Here is a 27,517-nt window from a genome sequence, read left to right on the forward strand (position 1 = left end):
TAAAAATTAATATCACCCTTTTAGACCCCATAGCTCTTCTATGTTATCCCAATTATATTTATTTTAACTATCTGAGTCCCTAATAAACTACAGGTCACTCAAAAACAGGTAATATAGCTTCTTCATCTTGCATTCTGCATAATGTTTAACAAAATCATTCAACAAGAGCTTCTGGAACTGAATAACATATAGTAATAGCCACATAAAACTGGGTATTAAAGCAAAAATAGATGAAACAAAAACAAAGTAATTGAGTCTGCCAATAAATGTTTCCATTTTTTTACTTGTCTCATCCTAATATGAATTTCAAACTTGTCCTTCTGCCAATCTTTGAACATCTTCAGTGGGAAAGGATGATAGATCTGAACTGTTTCTTTTTCTAATAAATCACCTAAGCCAAAAGCCACAAAGACGAAAGGCTAACTCCTACACTACGATTGTATTTTAATTCAGAAATTCCTCTTGCATTTTTTTATGGTAGTTTCTCTTGAACTTCTCTTATAGTAGATCGATGTCTTTTCCGGTGGCTGACATGCCCACAATGATTGCCTTTCTTTTATTTTTAGAAACTCCCTTCTACCCCAATTCATCAAGTCATGAGGTGTGGGCTTCATTAACCTTAGTAACATTGCAAAACCCCTCTCCTGTGGTTGCAGCTGAGCAAAGCCTGCCGCTGTGGATCCCGTCCCCAGGAATTTATAACTGGGACTGGAATCCCAAGTGCACTCTGGCCTTGTCTTCTGAGCAGGCTTATTACTCAGTACTCTTCAAAAATTAAAATATGCTATAAATTTACACTGAATGTTAGCAAAGCTACATAGAGATGGAACCAGAAAAATTTAGGTGTGATTATCAACAGCATCACCCCTCCTTCTCGGTCCACCTCCCTGTGGGAAAAATAATCTTACCTCATAAAAACAAAGAAATTTGGTCATCAAATTCAAAAAGTTGAAAATGATTTTACTAATGTTCTTCCTATTAACTTCAGAAGCAGCAAATTTCTATTTTCCTGGGCACAAACCTAAGCACCTTTCTTATTTTTAGACAATGGATTTAAGCTTCCAGCCTGTCTAAATTCATCTAAAACCAGCAGTTCAGTGCTTAGTTTTGACCTAACCAGCAGGGGTCAGAGTCAGAACAAAAACCGCCTAATGAAGGATTCCATGGAAAGGCATCAAACATTTAACTAGGCAAAAATCAATTGCTTGCCCAACTGCAGGAAAAAAACGTGTAAATAGCAAACATGTCAATGAAGACATTGAAAAGTGTGTCGCTCCCTTTTATATGATACCTAATACTTTTTAAAGTCTGGAAAATGTGTTAAAGAGAAAATACTAATATTCTAATAAAAGTATCACAAAGAAAGAAAAAATAATTAAATTTATAATCCTGAAGCTGGCTGCAGTAGAGGTTATAGAAACACTTAAAACAGCTTTAAGTATTACAAGTAGTGTCCTGAATTTAGATTAAGAGCAAATTCAGGTTATTTTGCTTTCTTAAGTGTAATTCTTTTTTTAATGGCAAAACTATATTCTGAAAATGACTTACTTGTTACATCAATCTTTATTCCTGCAGTCTTCAGCAGTGGTTCAACCTTCTCATAATAGACCTGGGTAGCTTCTTTTTTGTGGCTTTGGGGGTTAAGGAGTATTTTTAATGACTTTGGTCTGTTTGAAAAACCTAAGAGACAAGCATAAAGACAAAGTTATAGTCTTTGTCAACATTTTTTTATTCCCTTTAAAACCATATACTAAGTCCAATTAGAATGTTACATACTTATTTAAATACTACTTGTTATTTTTATTTGAAAGTCTTATGAGTTTTCTTAAAAATGGCATTAGATTTAAATATTTACATTTCTTCGTTGTGAAACAGGAATATCCCTCTTAACATAAATTATGGGTTATAACAAAGTGTTTAATTTCTGAAAGAAGATGTGAATGAAAGAAACTTTGTGAATATTACATGTTTTTCTATATTTACCAAATCACAAATTATGTATCAAATGCTCCTTTAGCATTTGTTTCCGGGGAGAAAAGCAATGGACTGTAACAAATAGAAAAGTCTATTTCCTCTCCTTGGATAAATATGCTCATAATTGGACCTGGGCATTCTGGTGACCTCAGGGCTACCCGGGTCTGACCTGTGGGGTGGAAGACAGCATGCGGGCCGGCCGGCTCAGGGCCAGCAGCGAGAGCAAAGCATGCTGGGAGCTAAAAGGAGGGTTTAGGTCAAAGTTCAAGCTTGACAAGGGGCCAGGGGAGACAGGACTCTTCCCCAGGGAACTGGGACAGCAACCCCTCTCAGCGGGGATTCGATGATAGTGCTGCCTCACAGTTGGGGCTGAGATTTGATACTACAATTTTCTGGGCTCACAAGATGTTTATCACTTAGAACCCAGTTGGAGCAGGTGCAAAGCAAATTTTCTGTTATTAGGAAGGGGCAGGAGGGACAGAGGAGCTGAAAGAAAGCTGATGATGGGTTCATGGTAAGTTGCTCTCACACGGCCAGGAGTCAAGGTTTAAAAAGCAGTTACTAACATCCGTTTTTCACCAAACCATTACTAAAGTCAAATGAAAAATGTTCACCACACTGAAGTCGGTCTTTTGTGCCTCAGGTAGACACAGTTTTTCATTTCTCATCTTATTTGACATGGTAAAATCTTTCAACAGCACATATCATTTTGAATTCAGGGAGAGTTGGGATGGGGAAGCACTAGGATCTTGCTGAACTCCTTACAGGCTCTGTCATTGCCCCTCGGGGCCCTTTTTTTGGTAAGAGGCCTCTGTCAGTCTCCCAGTCACCCAGTCCTTGTTAACACAGGCACACGGTGCCACGGGAGCATATGAGAGCAGGGTGGTTAATTCCTATTAGGGATCTGGGAAAGGCTTCCTGGAGAAGGGAGTGTTTGAGTGGGGTACTTGGCTTATGTTGTTTTCACTACTTAAAATTCCCTCCTTCCTCACACCTCACCTGTCCCTTAGCCAAAAAGCAGGGGCGGGGCAATGGAGAAAACTCTAAGCATCAGCCAGCACCGCGAATGCACAAAGCTGAGTGAGTGCAAGCGTTCCCTTTCGTTTCAGCTTCTGCATCATGCCCTGCACCCGCATGTTTGCCAAATACCAGGTATTCCAGGCCTTCCTTTGTTCAGATAGTTTTTCCTTTCCACACCACCTTATCACCATTTTTCTCCAAAGTTCTACCACCTTTTCAAAGCTCACTTCAAATACCACTTTCTCATTGAAGCCCTTCCCAGTCACCAACAGAATCCATCTCTCTGGCTTCTCACTCCCACTTTTCTCTATGTGCCTCTATTAACTGTTTTTATAACACTTATACGAAACGCTCCGGTGACACATCCGCTCTCTCATCGCAGGACTTTCACTGGCCAAACCTGGACAACACAAAATGGAATTAAGACGGTGATATATGATTCTAAAGGGAAGAAGGGAAGGCACTGTCTTACAGCAAAATGACAACTAACAAATATGGGAGAACTTACAGAGTTAGAAAAATAACTATTTTCAACCATCATAATAACAATGATTCAGACAAGAATCAGCAGTGGATGCTAAGGCCAACCGTGACAGCCAGTTGGGGAACAAAATACTTATACTTAAACCCTGTCCCTCCTTATTGTTCTCATTACAGAGGGTAAAAACATCCCCATTTACAGTGAGGAAATCTAATAGACACCATCTCAGTCAAGTGATCAAAATTAACACCACCCTTAATGGTACAAACAGATACATATGCCTCCTCATGATACGCAGCACACGGCCCCGAGAAGGACACACAGCCACCTCTGTGGTACTTCTGCCCCAAGTGCATAATGTGGATCTACCATGATAAATAAAAGACTCAGACAAACACAAACTGAGGTGCGATCTTAAGACAAAGCTGCCTTAAACTCTTTTCTAAAAATGCCAAAACCATGACAGGCAAAGAAAGGCAGAGGACCTGTTCCAGATTAAAGGAGGTTAAAGTGATGACAACTAAATGTAATGTGTGATTCTGAATCAGGTGTGACAATTTAAAAAAATAAAAATAAAAATAAAAAAATTTAAAAAGCCTTCCCTGAAGGACAGAACTGCTGTCCTTTAACCAGGAGGACTAAGCACATAAATGCAGGGCTCACTTTTATTGAAAACATGACAAGGACAAAAAAAAATGTTCTAAACCCCAGAGTCCACGTGTCAGATTAAATATTGAGATTTGGTTTGCTGTACCTGGTAAATTTATCAAAAGACTCTGTTTCAGTTTTCAAGCAGGGACAGTCCCGGTAAAGAAGGTATTTAGGCACCAAACGGCAGTCACTCAAATGTTATCCTAAAAACCAACTTGTGCTTCTCTCTTTCCTCCCTCATGACCGTGGGAAAAGAGAAGTTTGTGGGAATGAGCAAGTCATTTGGGGTTTGTGAGGATAAATACATTGTACTTGAAAGATTGTAGCCTTTAAACATATTTGCATAAAAGTACACACTCTCTATCCCATCTAACCTCTGTGAAATAATCCCCTACATAAGCAGGAAAGGGGATAAAATTATTGTTTAAAGACTTTCCAAAAAGATTTAAATAAAATAATTTTATTCTTAAGCCTCAGTTAGCAACAAGCCTGAGTTAACAATAGCAATAAAAACTAAATATATTAATCAGAATATTCCATTCTTTAGGTGTTCTGGTAAATTGAGGTCTTTTAAACAAAGTTAATTTTTTTCTAGAACATGTATTCCTTTTCTTATTTTGGTTTTCCTTTTGGGTACACTTAATATGATGATAATGAAGCTACAGTCGAAGTATATATCATTTGACACCCATTTAGAGATCAAACATGGGATTTCTATGAATAAAGCAGAATTTTTAAACATGTTCTCCATTAGGTAAAATAAAAAATATATACCTTGAAAGTTTCCAATCTTCTGTCCACCCATGCTTCCTTCTCTTCCCCCCTCCCTACTCTGCTTTGGTCCTTGAACTTACTACGTTACCTCTCCCACAGCGCCCTTGTTCCTGCCCACCTACAATTTCTGCCACCACAGCCGCTTTGCCCAAATAACCTCTACTCTTCGTCCTCACTTCCTTCGAAAATCCCACCATGCCCTCCTTAGCTTTGCGACTGTGGTTGAATTATTTCCCACTTATTTGTTCGTACAGGTCCATGCACATCCCAATCTTCATACTTATAATGTTGTAATTTTTTATCTATTTACTTGATGTTCTCCCATATTGGACTGGAAACTCTCTGGGGTTTTCCTCCATATTCTATCTCTTTACTGAAGGGCACATAACAGATGACCAAATGTTTGATGAGTGAATGAAAGGGTAGTATTAACCTTAGGCCATATAGAAAACAATGACATTCATTCATTATTCACAAAAAGAACTGCATGCCTGTTATTTCCCAGGCAGAGTATTAGAAAGTGAGGTTCTATCAGTGAATGAGAAAAACCTCTGCCCTCAAAGTTTCATGCCAATGGTGGGACACAGAAATGAACAAGAAAATTCAGAATATGTCAAGTGGCAAATTCTAAGGATAAAAATGGAGCTCTGTAATGGGAAAGAGGAAAGGCAAAAGCAGAGGTAGGGACTTGCTGGCCAGGAAAGAGCAGATCACCCAGAACCTTGTGGGTGTTTGTGGCTCTGGCTTTTGTTGTGAGTGAGAGAAGCACGGAGAGTTTTGAGCAGGGCAGCAACATTACCCCTGGGTGTAAAAGAAGCGCTTGAGCTGCTGTGTGGGAAGCACACACAGCAAGGGCAGACGCTGGCAAGGTAAGAACAGTGGAAATAGCCCAGGTGGGAAATGACTGTGCTTGGGCTGCTATGAATTGGGGGTTATAAAAAAAAGTTCGATTCCAGATATATTTTAAAGGGGGAGCTGACAGGAAACGTTTACTTTCTGGATATGGCACATGTAAGAGCATAGTCAAAGAGTAGTCAAATGTGTGGCTGGATGAAAGGAAAGTGAGGATGTAAGAGAGGTGAGGACTAGTGAAAAAGTGGTGGAGTCTATAAAGTGTGGTCTCAGTGAAGCTGAGGGATTTTAGAAGTTGGGAGAGGAGAACCGGTGAGCTAGGAAGACAGAGGCGGTAGCCACATGGAGGGTAAGAGGCTTGAAATTGAGACTCAGAGTTACAGCTAATCAGAACAAGATTTGATGAGCTTCCATATTCATCAGCATTATCTGAAGGGCTTATTAAGTGCAGATTTCTGCATCCCAGTCCCAACGATTGGGACTCAGTAGCCCGGGGTTGGCATCTGAGAGTTCACCTTTATAACAAGCTCCCAGGTGATGCTGATGACGTTGGTCTGGGAGCCACACTTTGAGAACCACTGATCAAGAGATATGATTATGGGAGGCGGTGGGTAAAGTGGAGCGCAGGTCAAGATCTTCGAAGAAGAGGTCAAAAACTGAGAGCACTACAAAACACACAGAATTACTACTTCAGTAGTGCTGAAAGGAGTGACATAAGATAAGAATTAAAGTCTTCAGAACTGAGAGAGAAACACAGTAGTTTGCACAGGACTAAACAAGTTGTGGAACTGGTCGCATCGGATGGATTGAGCTTCAATGCTAAGGGTTTTTAAGAGAGTACGCTGAGAAAATGGTCCCCAAATGGAAGTGAGCTGCAAGGAAGACATCAGAACACTGGTACCTCTCCAACCCGTTAAATGAAATGTATGGCAAAGAAAACAGCCACCACCTGGGAGGACTATCTACCCGACAAAATAATCCAGTCTCTTTCATAAGTCAATGTCAAAATAAAGACGAGGGATGGAATATTGTAGCTTAAATACATTTACTTCAATGGATGATCTTTGACTGGACATTTGGTTGACACAAATGTCTGTGAAAGACATTTTGGGAAACATGGGGATAATTTCAATATGGGCCAGGTATTAGATAATAAGCAACCACTCTTCATAACAATATTTGAATATTTGTAAACTGTTTCTTTTTAAACATACATACTGAACTATTTCTGGGAGAAATGTCATGATGTCTAAAATTTACTATAAAATGCATTGACAAAATAAAATGTATGAAGCAAATATGGAAAAATGTTAAGAACGGTAGAATCTAGGTGGTGAAAATATAGGTGCCCATTGTAATATTGTTTACATGTTTGACATTTTTTCACAACATAATGAAAAATATCTTGGTATCATCCTTGAATTTTTCTCTCAATATAGCCCGTGTCCACTAGGTCAATAAACCCAGCCAGTGCTACGTTCAAAACAAATCCAAAGTCTAACCCCTTCAGAGCACCTCTCCTGCTCCCACCCTGAGTTCAGTCACCACATCTCGCTTGGGTTACGCCCATCTCCACCTCACTGGTCTCCTGCTTCAATCCTCTCTCCCACTCACATAGTCTACTCTCCACTCAGCAGCCAGACTATCTGTTCCAAAAGTAAGTTATATCATGTCACTCTTCTGCTTAAAATGCCCAAATGCTCCCCCCCATTTTCCCCAGAATAGAAGTCAAAAACCATACAAAGCTTGCAAGACCCTTCATGCTCTACTCCCAGTCACTTCTGTGACTTCATTTTCCATTACTTTGCTCCCTGCTGACCTGACTCTTTAGGGGCTTTCTGGCTCAGCTTTTGCATTACTGCTCCCTCTGCTTGGAATACATCTCCCTTAGATATACATATGGCTCCATTTTCCCATTACTCTTCCTTTTCTCATAAATCTGTATGTGTTTTTTCTTTTTAAAAAATTTAATCTTTATTGCATTTTTTTCCATTACCATTTAGTCCCCTTTCACTCCCCTTCCCCCAGCAATCAATCCCCACACTGTTGTCCACGTCCATGAGTCCTTCTTCCTTTTTGCTCAATCCCTCCACCCCCAAACCACCCCCACCCCCAGCGGTCATCTGTTCTCCATCTATGAGTCTGGCCCCATTTTCCCTGTTAATGCAGTTTGTTCATTAGATTCCACATATGAGTGAAATCACATAGAATTTGTCTTTCTCTGACTGGCTTATTTCACTTAGCATAACGTTCTCCATGTCCATCCATACTATCGCAAAGGGTAAAATTTTCCCATTACTTTCAACTCTCTTCTAAAACTTCACAGCCAATGAAGCCATCCTTGATCATTTCCGTATAATAGCAAATAGTTTCATCCCATTGTCTCGTAGTACTTATCATCATATGATATCATAGAAATATATTTAATTTTTTCAATTTATTTTTCTTATAGACTAAATGCAATGTGTCCCCCCAGAATTCATAGGTTGACCTCCTAATCCCCAGTGTAAGGTATTAGGAGGTAGGGCCTTTGGGAGGTGATTAAGTGATGAGGGTAGAGCTGTTATGAATGGGATTAGTGTTCGTCTAAAAGAGACCCCAGAGAGCTCTCCAGCTCTCTTTCAGCCATGGGAAGACACAACAAGAAGAGGGCTCTCACCTCAACCTGACCACGCTGGCACCTTAAACTCAGACTTCCAGCCCCTAGGACTATGAGTAATAAAGCCATTATTTATATGCCTCCCAGTCTATGGTACTTTGTTATTGCAGACCAAACAGACTAAGACACCCAACTACCACCGGAATCTAAGCTACCTGAGGTCAAAGACTATGTAGTTCTGCTCTTTTACTAGTTCTAAAAATAGTACCTGGCACACAGTAGATACCCCACCCAAAGATGTAATATATTGAATTAATGTTCTTTTAAAATAAAGTAAAAATTAAAAATAAATAAGTTATAAGCTACAATTCCAATTGTATTAAAAAACCAAAATATTAATACTGCAAACAATCATTTAAGCAAAAACTTTCCTTTTTATGTTACTGTGATGTAAAGGGTCCAGAAATGAAAACACTTATATTAATTCCTAAAATAACACTAAAGGGCTAAGGCCAATACTTCACAAAGAGCCAAAGATTTATCAAAAACATAGTTTTTGAAATAGACATTTAAATCCTTTGAAAGAAACATTAAGCATGTAAAAGCTAACAACCTCATTGCTGCCAAGTTAAGCTTTTAAAAAATAAAAATTCAGTCCCTATCTCATATCCCCCATATCTACAAATTTTAAACCAAGAGAAGAATTATATTTAAGAGCTGGTGAAGTCTTTCATAAATTAAATTTTACAGCATCAATGAAAGTATATACTAAGCTCCATGCTCAGGATCTAAAACAAATCAGGTTGCCTTCCAAAAACAAATCATCAGTTCTAAGAAAAATCAGTTCCAGTGTCCCTGGAATAAACTGACTTTAATCTACATGGCACTCGGCACTGATTGGTTTTGAAAAGCAACCTCAATTGTCATATCCTAGGCTTAGACTCAGTGCTGTCCCTCAGCCCCATCAGGACACTCGGTGCTTCCTCATCTCACAAGAGAAAGGAAAAGGCAGAGGGGTAGGTAGCCAATGGGATGGTACAGGTAAGTGAAGACGACGCTGCGGCAAAACTCACCAGCTGAGAGTGTCAAAGGATTAGGTAAACCTACCGTCCCTGAGAAGAACAGTAACAACAGAAAACCGTTTGGAGACTTTGAAAACTAGGTTAGGAAAGTAGGAAAGAGGAGAGAGGTCTTTGAATTTTAAGGAAATTTATTTCTTTTTATAAATAGTTCAGTTCAATTTTGTTCATGAGAAAATAGACATGTGCATGCTAGCCCTCGTGCCCAAACGATAAACATTTCCATGTAATATAGGAATATAGTATACTATAAAGATTTATATAAAATCCCTGGCAACAAAGAACTCTATGAAAACTATTTTTCAATATGACAAACGCAAAGCATCAAGCAGTCATGAACTTTCTCTTCTTTCACCCTGTGATGACAAACTGTTTAATATGAAAGCTGTATTGAAACACAGAAATTCCCTGAACTCTTCGAAAAAATACATCTCAAACTGATCTTTATTATTTATTCTTAATTTGACAATAGGATAAACATCCTCCCAAATAGATCATCGAAGATTAAAATAAAGGTACGACTGAACATTAACATGCAACTGACTTGGTCCTGATTTGGTTCTCAGTCCTTTGGTAACCTCTCAATGCATACTCTGGAGTATAGACCTTTTAGCATGCCAGGCTGCAATGAACCAGCAATGTAAAACAGAATGGCCAACTGTTCGTCTGTTAGTAACAAATGTGCTAATATGTACTAGTTTAAACTTGATCTATCAGTGAGTCAATGAACCATGAAGGGTGGGGGTTAATCAGGGTGTTCTCCAAACAAAGGCTCCTGAGAGCTTCGGGGACGCCACTCCCAGACTCACATCTGTGCTGCTTTGAGTGCAGCGTGATGGAAATAGCATGGCGTTCATCAAAGTTAAGAGCCCAGAACCTTGTCATGGTCTTGTATACACTCACAACTATTTCATACCGAAAACTAACCAAATTGTTGCAAGGAACAAACCCAAACACAGGAAATAAAGGCCTCAGTTTTGCCACAATTCTCAGGAGCTATTAATATTAAACTATACCCAGTTAATGTGTAACAGTGATGGTAAAAGCCTAGCCTTTCGTGCATAAAATTTGATAACTTCCCAGCAGAGCTCCGAGTGGGAGATATTTTATATTAGGTGATTTATATTAAATGTACCCATTTCACTTTACTATCAGCAAAAGTGTATTGATGTGAATCTTTGCACATCCAGATGGAAATAAATCGGTGCTGGATGGTTTACTTAAAGTTACAAACAAGCCCAGTAACTTCTAAATTCACATGCAGCCCATCAATGTAACATATCTTTCTAACAGCTGAAACAGACTGAACAGGAATTAATAGAAAAAATCTCCTGCTTTTGTAATACCTCAATACTTTGTCATTTAAATAATAAATGTGTCAAGACTATATAGAGAGAACAAGAGTAAACAAGCAGAAAGGAAAAAAATATCCAAACAAATTCACCATCCATTTATTTTTACCAGATTTTTATAATCTGGTAAAGTGAATTTTAATTTTTTTTGCAAGATGCTATAGAGTAGACCTATTTCACTATACCACCTTTGCCAATTAAAAATTCGGAATAGAAAGAAATACAGGTTACTGGCTTTAGAGAAAGTTGTGGGGGTTTGTTTTTTCTGTTCCTCTTAGAAGCAGACCACAGAATTAGCTCAAATAATTAATTACCATTTAAATATCATTAGCTTTATAAAAATCCAATTTGATAACATAATTGTACATTAAATCCTTCAGAAAGTATAAAATTAACTATAAAATGTTTGAGAATAATTTCATGATCACTTTTTAATTCAACATACTTATCAGTTAGAAAGTTTTTCACAACACCCTCTCTCTAGATCATGTGTGTGTGTGACTTATAAGGTTTTTAGTTATCTGCAGGGCCTCAAAATGCAATGAAAAAATCACAGTTTTTAGTATTCCAAGAATGTATACTCTACTGCAAAAATGAAGATTTTTGAAAAAATTATGCACTATAATATATGTTGCCAAAGAAAAACCTGAGCTGAACGGTAGTGAAAGTGGTAAAAACAGATTTTATTCACAACTATTATAATAGAAGGAAAGAGACTTCAGCGTAGAACCGGGTTCACTTTGGAATAAAAAATGGGCAACTGGGAATTTATAGCGGGGGGAGGGGACAGTGGATGGAAAATTACTAGGAAGAATCAGAGATAAAGGGGATTTGACTAAAACCACCGAACAGAGCAGGGGATCGGGTACCTCCAAGGGGTAGTGGAGGATGAAGAGCCTGATCAGATGCTGAGGGTGAGCAGATACGGAGGGTGGGGGTCGCTTCCTTTTACAAGGAAGTATACAGATAGGCCTCAAAGGAGGTTCAGGGGCCTGATATTTATCAAAAGTGAGCCCTGCATTATACATGGTAATGATACAGTGTTTCTAAAAGCCTAACAATTCTGCATAGGAAAGCTGGGAAATAATTCTGAGGGATACTCTCCATCAAAATGCTACTGCTTTGGGAATTCTATAGCAACTGCCTGAAAAGTTCTGCCACATGAGTTCCGGTCCAAGATGTCAGTTCTCCCTAAGTTGATTTATATTTGAAATACATGCCTTAAATCTAGGACGCCAAAAAAGGAACTGCCAACAAATCTTCAACTTATTTTAGCAGGTTTAGTTTTGATAGAGGCATGGATGCAACTTTTCTGAAACAATTTTTGTATATTATAAGACTGAGCAAATAGGCAAATGTTGTTATTGGGAGGCAGAGCTCTTACTGTAGAAAAAAATATACAAATATGGAAAGGAGTGAAATAAGAAAGAGTCCTACAGGACTGATTGGAATTAGAGTTATCAACTATAAAGGTCCTGATTTCTAATCAATATTTCCTGTTGTAAAAACCTAAAGTTAGCACAACCTAAGAGCTATGCACTCAAATTTTGTTTCCCCAATACCATTCCCCACCAAAAGGAGGCAAAACTCCTTAGGAAAACAGCTCATTCCAGGGCTGGGCAGGGAAGGTAGGAGATAAGCCTGGAATATCCTGTTGTGCAAAAACTGAAGAAATGCTCGCAAAATCGATGGAAGCAGGTTGAAAGAACACAGGAGCCAGCTTTAAGGGGCTCCTCAAAGTGTCTTCACCTCTAAATCTCAAAGAAAACTCAAGCTGTATAAAGGGACATGGCTTATCTTTCTCTTTAAAGCTGCTCCTTTATTTCAGTTCCAGACACTCACATACACCCATGAAAGAAATCCAAGTGTTTTCTCTCTCTCTCTCTGTCTCTCTCTCATACACCAATGCAAGAAATCAAAGTGTTCTCTATCTCTATCTCTCTATCTCCATCTCTCTCTATCTTTCACTCTTGATTCAACTGACTTCATGACGAAACCCTTTTTATTCTTTTCTCATCTCCTAGGTCAAACAGATCTAAAATTTCCTGATCAATTTCATTTATTACCTATAGATATACTGCTAGTTAACTACAAGAGAATGTTAGCAATTGCATAATATTAATATGAGCATAGCTGTTTTAATGAAAAGCCAAATATTAAATGATATTTTAGAACCAACCAGTCTTCAAACATATAGAAAAGACCACATATGTATTAACTGTAACTATTTCGTTGGCGTCTACCATGTTTTGAGTTTTTATATATTTAATGCCCAATTACATATGCATCCAGGAAAGGAGTTATAATAGCAGGATCTGACTAATATATCAAAAATAGCAGCTAATAGACTTCAAGTTAAAAATAGATTCTCTGTGAAGCAACATTACAGACTATGGTGTCTATAGAAGTGTATTGGGAGAGTACGGCAGGCTAAGAACATGGGCTGTGGAACCAAATTGTTATTTTAATCCCAGCTCCACAACTTCACAGTTGTGTGACCTTGTGCCAATTCTCTACCCCTCTCTCTCTTTTTCTCCATATAAAAAATGGTAACGATAATAGTACCTGGCTTAGGGATGTTGTGAAAATAGTGTTAGGAATAATGTGAAACAGTATACTCCCTGGCATGCCAGGAAATCATAATGATGATCATGATAATGATGAATTCTATTAGCATATAAGTATATATTCTATGAGAGAACTGACAGTCTTTCTTACCCTCTTTTTTTAAGAAATGATGCTAAAACTTAGTCTTGAAGGGCTAACTGGTTTGGGACTGTGAATTCTTAAGAAGTTCTACAAATAACTTAGAGAGATAAGTGGTAAGAAGAGTTACTTTCATTGAGTGCCTACTGTTTGACACATATTACACACTTAAGTATCACAATATCCTAGCAAGATTGTCATTGTCAACTTCACTTTACAGACAGGAGGCAAAAGGCTCAGAGAAGATACGAAGATTAAGGTACACAGCCAAGTAAGTGGCAAAGCTGGGAACCAAACCCAGATTACCTAAATCCCATTGGTCACAATGGCTCATTCATAAACTCCACAATGATGCAACTTTCCTTCCAGCAAGAAGAAGAAGAAGAGAAAACAGATGTGGTATATATAATACACAATGGAATACTTACTCAGCCATGAGAAAGGGGAATTCCCTGCTATTTGTGACAACATGGATGGACCCTGAGCACGTTATCCAAATGAGATAAGTCAGGGAGAGAAAGACAAGTACAGTTTGATATCATTTATATGTGGACTCTAAAATAGCCAAACCTGTAAAGAAAAATAAACCAGAGTAAAGTGCTGGCTACCAAGGGGTGGGATGTGGGGGGATAAAAGTGATAGAAGAGTAGTAAATATGTCATAGAGATCCAAGGCCCAGAATATAATTAATATACATAATAATATTGTATTATAATGACATAATGTGATAAAGATTGCTTCAATGACAACCATATTACAATACATAAATATATCAAAGTAACATGCTATGTCTATTAAATTTTAAAAATACAACATGTCAAATTTACTATTTTTTTTAAAAAAAAAGAGAGGAGCACCCAGCCATGCTACCCTAGGGTGCTCATCCTTTCCACCCATCTGGGCCAATCAAGGCTAAGTCACTCTGTTTCTGACAGATTTATTAGTATCTGTGGTGATCCGTTGAAAAAGTTTCAAAAACAATTTGTGGAGCTTGCCCTTGCAAGTCTTCAGGTATTGCAAAATGGAAATCTTTATTTTCAATAGGACATTCAGAGTGTCTAAAGAATACTGCTTTCCTTTTGGAAAGAAAACCTCTAGTGAAAACTGAGCCTATATCCTGTCAGGCTGTTGTGAGCCTTCCAGTCTTACTGCTCCAAACTCAGGGGACAGGAAAGCCCTGTCCGCTTAGATTTCAGAGGGAATCTCGCCTTTGCCCATACGAAGGTTTCAGCACTAGCTGGCTTCCCCAGCTAACCAATTTCAACAGCCTCTCATGTTCCAGAAATTCTTCAACCTACATGGCTCATGGATGACATCCGTTCCAGTGCTGTGGCAGACTTTTATTAAAAAACATGCTTGACAATAACATATTTAGTTCCAGACACATAACACAGCCTAACTCTGCCTTTCAAGAAACCAATACTAGTCTTTTTAAAAAATACATTAAGGTTTCAAATTTTTCTGTTGGGAGGCAGTGTAGTGTAGTGAAAAACAGGTAGATTTTTGAGTTAGAAAAGCCTGGCTTTCAAGCTCATTCCACCACTTTATTACTGCGTGACCAAGGACAAACCCACCAATGTCTCAGAGTTCTGTTTCTTAGCTATCTATGGGGATTACAAAGTCTTGACACAATAAAAGTATTGTGGTAAAGTTTAAATGAGGTGGTTCATGTCCAAAGTAGCTAGGACGACACCTAACACCAGATAAGCAATATACTCAGTTCACTTCTCCCATGTTTACTGAGTTAGACAATATGGCAAGTGATAGACATAAAAAAACAATAACATTTAAAAAGTACTTACTATATATGAAATCCTATGGCACATGCTTTAAAAAAATCACTGTGCCCAAATGAGCTTACAGTCTAATAAGGTAACACCTATTAAGCCAAAACTGAGAATATGAGTGATCACATCTTCTAAGAGGTATGAAAAGTGTCACCAAACCTAAGAGAGGAAGTATCTGATTTTGCTATATGGGTCAGTTTTGCAGAGAATCTGCTGGTTACACCCAGCCGTGAACTGCAGACTGGACTTTGCTGGGGAAACGAGACGAGGAACGCTCTAAATAGATGGAGGTTCATAGCTTTGCCTTTTACCACATGGGAAGGCACCGAGGTACGAGAGAACACAGTCCGGCACAGAAGATACAATTAAGGTAACTTTTCCAAGAATAAAAGTTCAAAAATAGATGTGTTTTTCTTGAATGGTGATAAATGAGAAAATATGGTTGATTTGAAAATATCACAATGCTACAGCATGTAGTCATTGCAAATATCCATCTACCTGACTCATACAGCAATAAATATATTCATACAAGATTATAATAAAATTCCTTGAGTCACATATAATATCTAAGTATGACACAATTTCATTACTATTAATGGTAATCTAATGAATGCTAGGGGGCTTAATAATAATTTGTCACTTAAGATGAAATATTATGTATTTCCTACTTACACAAACTGTGAGGATGCTGCTTTACTACTTTTTACTTCATTTCTTTCCTGTGAAAAGTTAAATGACAATCCATTATACTCTCATTTTAGGATTGATCCAATTTTTAATCTTTCTTGTAGGCTGTAAGCATTTGTGTTTTGCAAAATTCTTCTGCTAAAGAGAAAGCCTGGAAATCAGTCACGGACCAGTGTGTTCATACGTTTTTAAATTCCTTGGCTAATAAAAAGAAATGTCTGCAATCTTTTCATAGTACATGCCCAATTCATTCTAAGACTCCTGAGAAGTCTTAATTAGGAACAGTGGCAGCCATGAGGAGAGTGTTTTTTAAGGACTGAGAAATGCATGGTACTAGCACCCTTACCTTAATGTTGAGGGTGAACTTTAGAACTCAGACATACTAGAGATCTGAATTATAATATTGGAAAAGAAACACAAGAGAAGAATAATCTTCAAAAAAGAGGAGGTAGCTCTTTTCTAACAAGAAAAGTGTTTTAGCCCTGGCCAGTGTCGCTCAGTTGGTTGGACTATTGTCCTATAGACCGATATGTTGCAGGTTCAATACCCAGTCAGAGCACAAACCTAGGTTGCTGGTTCAATCCCTGGTCCTGGCACCTAACAGAAGGCAGCCAATCAATGTTTCTCTCTCACAAAGATCTCTCTCTCTCTTTCTCTCTCTCTTTCTGTCTCTCCTCCCCCCAACCCCATTTCCTCTCTCTCAGAAAGCAATGAAGAAAAATGTCCTTAGGTGAAGATTAAAAAAAATGTTTGAAGTTCTTTTTCTGGGATAGAGTCAAAACTGTCTAGGAAATGTAATATACTTAAGGACTGTAGAGGACACCGCTGACCTGGTAGACAAGAGAATATGGATTAAGGGCTCCTGCTTCAGATTCAGACACATGCAGACACATAGGTTCAGGGCTCCTCTGCCACATACCAGTTGTTTAACCTTAGATTAGCCAAGTTTATGCCTTAGTTTCCTTATATATAAGCTAAGAGATGATAATGAGAATAATAATAATAATTTACTTAATTCCAGTATTTGCAAAGTCATGCACTATTTTAATTCTTCAAGCCTAGCAAAACACATAAGTAATATTCCTTTTTTATCAGAATGTATTTGTAGTTCTTGATGTTATTTTTATGAGATTTAATGGGCCAATTTATAAAAATTACTTACAAAAGTGGCTCATAGTAAATGGTTAATAAATGTCAGCTATTATTAAGACTTCAAATTTTAAAATAATGACTTATCTGTAATTCAGAAAAGGAAAAATGTTAACTACTTTGTTTAATAGCATAAAACAACTCAATATTTTACTGGATATATTTAGAGAAATACTTACTTAAGCCGTTTGAATATAATCACATAAGATATGACAAAGCACACCTAATCTATTTTCTCCAGAGAAGAAATTTAGTTACATGAAATACACAAAGGACTGTGTTTTTTATCTAGCGAAAGAATTTGAAATATACCAGAAATAACTTGAGACTCAACCAACTCCTATTCTCAAGATACTCTCAATGACTGAAGCAGGAATATAATTTTCTACTATAAGCCACCAATTACTTGTTTTTAAATATAATCATAATAAATTACATGCAAAAACAGATTCCTCCCTTAGGATAAAAATGCTGTAGAAGTCAGTGAGAACCATGTGGGAAAATGGTCTTGTGTCACTCACCCCAAGTATAAACAGCACTAATAGTATGTTAAGGGATAATTCTAGTTTGCCTTCAGCTAAAAGAGTGATGGCTGTGAGTTAGAGCTGATGTTAGTAAGAAAAGAAATTCAAAAAGTGACAAGACAAACCCTTGGCATGCCTGTCAGTTTTTAACAGGCTTTTGTGAAGCAATCCCAAGTAATAAGTGATAACATTACAAGATTCAGGAATAGGTGCTGGCTAACATTGAAGAATATTTAATATAGTAAGACTATATAATGATTTGCCACCTATAAGTAATCCCAGCAAAGGTAGCTTTGGTAAGTGCGGAATGCAGAGTCTCATATATACATGTTCATTAAATCAAAACTGTGTTGTTCATATCTTTGACTTCTGTGGTTCTGGAGCTAGTAACACCTTAGAAACACCAAAGGGACTTCTCAGGGAAACTCATGCCTCCAGCTATCCAGCCCTATTTAACCAAAACCTCTGTATTTTCAGACTCAAGAACAACAAGTCCTGAAAAGAATGACTTTTTGAAATCAAAATTCACACAGGCAAACATCGCAGCAAAAATGTTATCCTTTTTTATTTCACTCTACTCTTTTATGTTTTCAAATTTTCTGTTTGATTATTTTAAATATACTTATTTCATATTCTCTGCTTGGTCTATCATGGGAAGTTCTTAGGGACCTACTGCTACGGTTTATTATGTCTGCAGATGCTTACTCATGGTGATTCTTCACACTGATAATTGCTAGAATGGAAATGTCTCAAAATGTAAAACTCCCTAGGTTCAAGATAAATAATTTTTTCTATTCTTTATTACGCAATTTTTTCATGATAATGATATATATTCATTTACAAATCCGATGAAATTGGAGATTTGGTTTTTATAAGATTTTATTTTTAATATGTTAATGTCCTTTGAAGAGCTAAACAGTGCTATTAATCATTATGAATTTAATAGAATTAGTTTAATTTCACTGCTTTCCTCTGAATGTCCAGCTAAGAAAGTTCAAGGAAAAGAAAGGAAACTTCAAAGTAAGCTTGTTTTTAATCAATTTCAATCTTTCATTTGATAAATTATATTTTTCTTATTTGTAAGTTGATTGATAAACAATATCTTATAAAATTATAGAAAGGAAAATACATTTAAATATATATTTAACAAGCACCATATTGAAAAGAATAAAATTACATGGGCAATCTCTTATAGTTTCAAGTCTGATTGCCACAGTGAGTATTTACGTGAGTACCTAAGAAACATCGCGAGGTCTCTAGGTGCCTGGAGGTGAGCCAAAACAGGCACGACAAGTTAAAATATGCTAATAGGTTATCATCCGCCGGATAACTACATCAGAGATCTTCTAACGTTTTTTTTTTTTTTGCTTTGGAAGGCTTGTTTAAACAAAGCCTTACTCAGCACTAGTAAATATAAAACACATAAATGAGGAGATACACTGGCTCAAGAGTGAGTGGCAGGTGTGGATTCTACCCAGTGAGGCATATCCTGCGGGACGGCGGTGACAGTCCGCAGAGCGCAGTGTGAGACCACTACAGCAGGCAGACGTCACGTGATCTCTGTTGGACAGAGCACTTCAAATGGGATTGGACTTCAGTATTAACCAAATGTAAATGAGGTAATACATATTTAATCAGTTTTCACATTACTATAATATATATTGATAATAAAAACATATTCAGAAGTAACATGCGTGATTTTAATGCCCAACTCAACTGGTCATAAAACAAAATGTCCTATCACTTTTTCAGTGCTTCAAAAGAGAAACTATCCATATTTCAGACATAATGTTCTTGCAGAAAATAACTTGTCCCTAAGGAGATGAGCATTGCCAATTCAAATAGTGCACAACCAAATGTCTGAAGCTATCATACTTTCAACATACAACAACTGCTCTTTTTAAAAGAATCGTTATAATGTTGATTTCCAGTTTATTTCTGCTTATAAGTACATCATGTGGTAGCGTGTCCAAATAAAACTTCACATTATTCCTTTCTAAGAAAAAAATCTTCCTGGTTCCCAAAAATATAATTGATAATACAGATTGGATTTTTTAAAAAAACCCAAAAATGTATTTGAACCATGATTTTCTTATATAAGAAAACATAAGTATTAAACAAAATCATGGTTTTAAGAAGTCAGGTTTTGGCTATCAAATTATCATCACATGGGAAACAGATTTGACAGTTAGTGGGAAACAAGGAAAAATTACTCTTCTTAGGAATAAAAAACAAGTAATTTTTCCATTTTCTTTATTTTTTATAGCTGAAAACTATGAGGCTGTTGAGCAAGAAGAACAGGCTTCATTACAAGGACAAAACGTATTAAGTAAACATGACATTTATATTTGCCTATTTATGAAATTAGCAGTTAGAAATGAAACAGAAAATTATCAAAGTAACGCAACCAAATACATGCTAAAAATACCTTTGTTCATTGTCTCTGGGTAACCATTAAATATTAAAAGTAAATTGGCAAAACCTAAAATTACAACAAAATTCAATGGTCCTGTGTTATAAGGGTTTTTCTGTGGCCTTGGCCATTTCTATTTTTTCAGTTCCAGCTATTATCTTCTTTCCCTATTTTTTTTTAATCCTCATCTGAGGATGTGTTTGATTTTAGAGACAAAAGGAGGGAGAGGAAGAAAAACATTGATCAGTTGTTTCCTGTACACTCCCTGACCTGGGATCAAACTGACAGCTTAGGTATATGCCCTAACCAGGGATGGAACCCAAAACCTTTTGGTGTTGGGACAATGCTCCAACCAACTGACCCACCCAGCCAGGTCTTCTCTGCCTATTTTAATACATGAGTGTTCCCCAAGATTCCTTATTTAGTCTTCTGCTTTTCTTTTTAACTCTGTACTTCTTCCTTGCAAGTTTTCATCTATTCCCTTCACACCAATTCTTCTTCACTTCTCCATGTATTCCTCTCCAAATGCCAGCCTGCTAAAGGTCTCCCACAGGATACCGTAATATATCTGAAATATGAATATGCTTTAAAGTATAAATTATAGTGGCTAGAAGAAAGGTTGGTTCAGGACCCAGAAGAGTTTACAATTCACCATTTCTAGGAAACCCAAATATGCAGAGACTGATCACACCCTAACTGAATAAAAATTAACATATCTAATGTACATGCTATATTTAAAGGCTGTGCCTGTTTACCTTTGTATCACAGATGTAAAAACAGCAGAAAAGACTGTGTTAAACGACTTTCACCACAATGACTATGTATTAGGCTTATCACTGACTACATATCAGCCTTAACCAATTACATGTTTTAAAGATTTGAATTTCTGAATCAATGATCCATGGTTATGATTCTTACAAGGTTGTTCATATTTTCATGTGGTCCTTAACACATTTATAATACAAGTTTTTTTGCCTGTCTTCCAGGGCAGAAGTGTCTTATACAGGATTACACCTCATTCATTTTTGTACTCCCAGCACTTAACATAGTACCTCATAGAAAATGTGTGTTGGATGAATTAACCTATATTGCCTATTAGTGAATAAAGTTATGGTATTGTATTCCTAAGAATTTTTAAAATGCACACCTGTGTTAAAAAATTAGAATGCAAAAGGACTAATTTTCAAATAAAGACAGAAATAATTCTAAGACTCCCTTTTTATATTTACAAACTCCCTTTAACCTTGTCAGTCTCTGTCAATTAGTCTTAAAACTTAACTTACCTGAGAGTTGACTTCCTTCTCCTTCTAGTGCTGCCAATTTGTCCCTTTCTCAAAAATGTGTCATATCTTATTCATTGCTCCAGTTAAAAATATAAATTTGAATATTTGGAAGTAACTCAATATCCAAATATACAATGCTAAAACTATCATTGTTAGACTAATTAGGCTAAAAGACAACTAGTCGAGGTTTTCCATGTCTTCTTCAGGTTTTTGTTAACAGTGGGGGAAAGCTGCACAAGGGTGGCAGAAAACAAATTCCATTTACTGATTAAAGGCAACATTCAAATAAATCAATGCATAAAAATTTTTAATCTACTCATCTTGCCTTAGATCAGTTAAAAACAAGTTCTTTGGACTTAAAGTAGTGATGTTTAGTATTCAACTGTGAGTCACTTTTAACTCCCCTGCCCCACTCCCACCCCAGGCCTCAAACTTAAGTCAGGCCTGCATCAAACACTAATTCTTTAGGTGCGGACTTCTTTAGAAACAAATTTGGATACCAATAAACAATCACCAACTGCCAAACTTGATTCATTGTAGCACAAAGCAGGGACATGGATGTGAGGCAGGAAGGTAATCCACAAAGAGGCCACACTCCATGGAAATCAGAGCAAGAGGATCAGGAAGAAGGAAGCAATTACCCGCATTCCAGAGAGACTGGGAAAGAAAGGCACTTCCGGTGTGAGTCTTGGGCCAATCATATTTGACTCTTAGATGATAGGCACTTTAATGAACACCTGGATTACATGGATTTGAAAGTGAAAGAAAATCAAGGAGAAAAAGACATCCAGAAACAAATATTAAGATTGTAAGCTTAAAAAGAAAGTATAGGTATTAACAATGTTTGGTAGGGAGCTTCAGAGCCTCCACCATTCATTTGTGGAGGATGACGACACTGATCTGTTAGTTGGCTTCTCCTACAGGACCTGCTGAGTCCACTTGGGGGCACAGATGGAACAGTCCTTTATTGAGCCTGTCTTACATAGGTTTCTTCCTTTGTATTAGATTATTTCAATCTTTTTTTGTTTGCTTGTTTGTCTACATACATGTGCAATAAAAATGAAGTTAGACTACCTTCTTCTACCATACACAAGAATAAACTCAAAATGGATTAGAATTAAATGTAAGACTCAAAACCATAAAAATCCTAGAAGGTAACATGGGCAGTAAAATATCAGATGTTTCCCATAGCAGTATTTTTTCTGATATACCTCCTGGGCAAGGGAAAAAAAAGGAAAAATAAACAAATGGGACTACATCAAACTAAAAAGTTTTTGCACAGCAAAAAAAAAAAAATCAACAAAATAAAAAGAAAACTCACAGAATGGGAGAATATATTCATTGATACATCTGATAAGGGGTTAGTATCCAAAATGCATGAACTTATAAACTCAACACCAAAGAAACAAACAATCCAATTAAAAAATAGGCAAAGGAACTGAATAGATACTTCTCCAAAGAAGACATACAAAAGTTGCTCAACATCACTAATCATCAGAAAAATGCAAATCAAAACCACAATGAGACACAACCTCTCACCTGTCAGAATGGCCATCATCAATAAATCAATAAACAACAAGTGCTGGCGAGGCTGTGGAGAAAGGGGGACCCTAGTGCCAGGAATGCAGACAGGTTCAACTTCTATGCAAAACAGTGTGGGTTTCCTCAAAATTTTTAAAATGCAGTTGCCTTATGATCTAGCAATTCCACTTTTGGGAATATATCCAAAGAAATCCAAACACTAATTTAAAAGAATAAAGGTGCCCCCGCATTCATTGCAGCACTATTTGTAATAGCCAAGATATGGAAGCAACCCACATGACCATCAATAGACAAGTGGATCAATCTATTTTTCTTTTAATCAATAAATCACTCTGTACTCAAGAATCATGCCAAAGAATATGACCCCACTTATTACTGCCTTCAACTCTTACAATGAAAAGTACAATAAGCAACATTGCCAAAAATGACAGCCTAAAAAGATATATAATTCACCTAGATTTTGACACTAGACCAGCCAAAATATCATTCATTAAGCAGTTTTTTTTTTGACAAGTCCCTCTACCCCTATAAAATTGCTTTTACTAAATTAAGCTCTGCTGTGATGTCCTCTTCTTACTCACTATTGGTTTTATGGATGAGCTACATTGAGAATGCTATCATCCAGCCAGTCCTTCATAAGCCCCACGAGAAAAGACATCCTCAGACTGTCAGTGCAAGGAAGAGCCCTGCCCGTCATAATAAAATGGCTCGTTCTTATTTTATAGACCATGAAAGTCTTATGAGTGCCTGCCAATGGTAGGAAATTTTATTCAATTCATCTTATTAATTTTTCATTTTTATTTTAGGTTTAAAAAAATCTTTTCTAACATGAAATAACACTGTAAAAGACCCACTGTTAGAGAGGAATACTTTAAGTTAAACATACAGGGTGGGGCAAACATAGATTTACAGTTGTTCATATGGAAAGTAATACAATAATAAATAACAGTACAAGAATAAACTCTGTGTTTTGTGTACTCACAGCTGTAAACCTACTTTTGTCCCAACTTGTATACAAACAACAAGGTCTGTCTGGAAAAAGTCCAGCCATTTTTAGTATAATGAGAACGATTTGAGCAACATCGATGTAACCTGGCAGCCAAGGAGGATGGACTAGAATGCGCATATGTGAACAATGACGACTTCACTGTACTAGTGGGTGGGGGTGGTAGATACAGTTCAGTGAGCATGTGCACTGGGTGGCCATCGCATTCAAAATGAATGAGCAAGTAGAGCAATGAATCTGCATCAAATTTTTCATAAAGCTTTGAACATTCTTCCACAGAAACTATTTGGATGATTCAGAAGGCTGCAGCTATGGGCACCTGGTGACTGGCAGTTTCATCACAACCAAATGTGTGCTCATGAATCACATCTCATGCCGAGTTTTTTGGCAAAACATCAAATCACCTAGGTGACTCAAAACAGACCCTTAGCCCAGATTTGGCACCCTGCAACTTCTGGCTCTCCCCAAAACTAAAATCACCTTTGAAAGGAAAGAGTTTTTAGACTGTCAATGGGATTCAGGAAAATACAAAGGGGCAGCTGATGGCAATTGGGAGAACCATGTGAAGTCCTAAGGTACCTACTTTGAAGGGGACTGAGGTGCCATTGTTCTATGTATAATGTTTCTTGTATATTGTATCTTCTTCAATAAATATTTGGCATATTACATAGCTGGATATGTTCTGGACAGACCTCAAATACATTCTCTATGTTTTCAGAAAGATGAACTAAACTATGGCCTCTGTGGTTTCCTGCCTTCTTGAAAGAATCAGGTCTCCCTGAAGGTCCCAAAATGGCTAGTAAGGGAACATGGGGGCCAGTTAGTAACAGTGTCACCTAGCTTTATTATGTCACATCAGCTTATTTTTTATGGGTGTAATCTTATCAGTTGGCTGCCCTTGAGCAACTTGGGTCCTCAGTCTTCTCTTTTTTTTTCAATTACAGTCAACACTGAATATTACTTTATATTAGTTTCAGGCATACAGCACAGGGGTTAGACATTTTTATAATTTGTGAAGTGATCCCCCTAATAAGTCCAGTACCCAGCTGTCACCATACTCAGTCTTCTTGATTAAGGATGTCTGGCCTGAAACTATCTAACATCACCATGCGCTGCTCTCTGTCTGGCACCCATCTCTGTTCACTGCCATCATACTCCAAACTGCACCGTAAACTATACCAGCTGCCTCTACCCTGATCAAGCTGGCAAACAGGAAGAAATCAGCCAAAAAGAAAGCAAGATTTACAAACCTATCAAAGAAAAAAATCAATCCTAAAACTCAGTTTGGTTATTTAACAAGATACCTTCTAAAAATTCAAGTTGCATTGTATTTGTTTTCATGCGTTGTATTTAGGATACAAAATATAAATAAGTTTTCCGATACACAGAATTCATTAGGAGATAATATTCTAGTAAATATGTTCTCTTTTTCCTGGGTATTTAACTTCAGGAAAATCTATCCTGAAATAAACTACAATATTATCTTCAAAAAACTGTTATCCTCAATCCACTAAGCACATACATACACTTGTCATCAGTGTGCAGGTATAAGGAAAATAAACTCTTATGTAAGCTCAAGAGACATTAATAGAAAAATAAGTATGCTTTCAAAACCAACTTTCAACTGAACTAAATTATTTAAGAACTGTGTTATTTCAGATTATCAAAGCTTCTTCATAGAAATGGTTATTCAAGAGTTCCTTCCTAACTTATTCTATGACACCAACATTACCTGATACTGAAGTCAGATAAAGATATTACAAGGAAAAGAAAACTACAGACCAATATCTCTTATGAATAGTGATGTAAAAATCTTCAACGAAATGCCAGCAGGCCAAATTCAGCACCATATTAAAATAATTATATTTCATGACCAAGTGTATTCCTGTATTGCAAGGATGGTTCAACATCTGAAAATCAATGTAATATACCACATTAACAGAATGAAGGGGAAAAAAAAACAAACACTATCTCAATCTATGTAGAAAACATATGTTACGAAATGCAATACCCTTTCATGAGTAAAACAGTCAACAAACTAAGATTAGAAGGAAACTACATCAACATAATCAAGAGTTTCTATGCTTATAAATACAATATCATGTTTAGATTAGCAACTCACATCAAAGAAACTAGATTCATTAAAAATTCCCCTAAGGAGTACTTACCTGCCAAAATTTCCTTGAACTGTCTAAACCATATGTTGCAGTGGTCTTCACTTAAATTAATAAGATCAAGTGTAGAATCCTTTAATTTATTTTGTTCTTTTTTCAAACAGATGAAGAGTGTGATACCCAATAAAGTACCATTTCCCTGCTGGTTAGCAAAACAGCGTCGTTTCAGTTTGACAGAGAATATGTCCTTGAGTTCAAGAAATTCTTCTTTACATAACAAGTCATACTTGGAATCACCTGGAAAAAAATTAAGTTTTCCAATCAAAACCATTGTGTCCATATCTTCTATGTATAAATAATAGTAAGAACCCAGAAAATCTTTCTCATTTGTAATGTTATTGATTGTCCTTTATGTCAATCACTATAGGGGATGAGGAGGGAAGAAAAGTTGGGTTTATTTTCTTAAGAATAAAAAATAGAAAAATGGAAGGGAGTCTCTGTCACACAAGGCCTAGGACATTCAGAACCTGAGGATGCTCAATGTATGAATAATTCTAAGAACATAAAGCAACATTTCAGTCATAATAAATAAGAATCACACAGGAGGCTCTTTGCTACTAATATGGACAGAATAAAGTAATGGAAAAAAACAGTATTCACTAAAAGAACTGAGTTTATGACAGGTTTCTGAAGACACCATTTAAAGGAATGAAAATGTACATTCTACGTAAAATAACACATGTGCCAAAGGAAGCAGAGAAGATTATTGTTATTAGAAAACAAGAATCCCTGCCAACCTAAAAGAAGGTCCACTAGAATGTTACTACAATCAGGCTTTATTTTATAATGTAATGAAATTTTATTGTTTAACCACAGATCAGAAAATGGTTATTGTTAATAAAGGACCATTCCAATTGATCTCAAAGTAGAAGTGTTCTTATACTTATGCAAAAGTACTTCTAACACTTCTACTCTGGCCAACATGGAATGCAGGGACTGGTTTTACCTTCTGTCAGAAACAACTTGAAAAGCACATTGTTATATGAAACTTCAATTTTCCTATGTCAGATGTGAGGTGGCACAGGACAGTGATTGTGGAGAAAGGGACAAGGGGTGACAAAGGAGCCACACGATTGCCTCAGGTTTCTAGGCCACAGTAGGGACCTGTGGGGGAGCTCATAAGTCTCCCTGAGTTGAGGAGGATTGGGAGTCCAGGAAAACCAATATGACTGGAGTTCACTGGGCAAATTACTGGACAGGAGAGAGCTGCACAGGGAGAGAACTCTGTAGACCTGCAGAGGTTCGCCTTGAATCTTCAGCTGAGTGTGGTTCAGCGTACCTGTGAGGCCAGGGGAAGACCCACCCAAAGGATTAAAGAGAACAACGCTCACGGATCACACAGGTAGTTCCCACCAGACAAAGTGGAAAAATACGGAAATTCACAGGGCACTGGGGAGAGTACTTAGAAGAGCACTGTTTCATTAGTGAGCTGACGAAAGCCTGCATTGATTCCACATAACAAAG

The 27,517-nt window shown here is 37.0% G+C and overlaps 1 protein-coding gene across 3 annotated transcripts in view; it reads right to left on the reverse strand.

Annotated features, from left to right (window-relative positions):
* Nucleotides 1-27,517, reverse strand: part of CERKL (ceramide kinase like) — a 99,934-nt gene that overhangs the window by 28,684 nt on the left and 43,733 nt on the right. For 2 of the 3 annotated variants that reach the window (XM_054562739.1, XM_054562738.1), the window contains exons 2-3: nt 26,048-26,290; nt 1,549-1,680 (exon numbers count right to left, since the gene is read on the reverse strand). In XM_054562739.1, coding sequence (XP_054418714.1) covers nt 1,549-1,680; nt 26,048-26,290 — 375 coding nt within the window. The remainder of the gene's footprint in view (nt 1-1,548; nt 1,681-26,047; nt 26,291-27,517) is intronic. The other variant, XM_054562740.1, reaches the window with a different exon arrangement.

The sequence above is a fragment of the Pteronotus mesoamericanus genome, unplaced genomic scaffold (genome assembly GCF_021234165.1).
Source record: "Pteronotus mesoamericanus isolate MK-2021 breed Mesoamerican mustached bat unplaced genomic scaffold, CSHL_Meso_final scaffold_651, whole genome shotgun sequence".
NCBI lineage: Eukaryota > Metazoa > Chordata > Mammalia > Chiroptera > Mormoopidae > Pteronotus > Pteronotus mesoamericanus.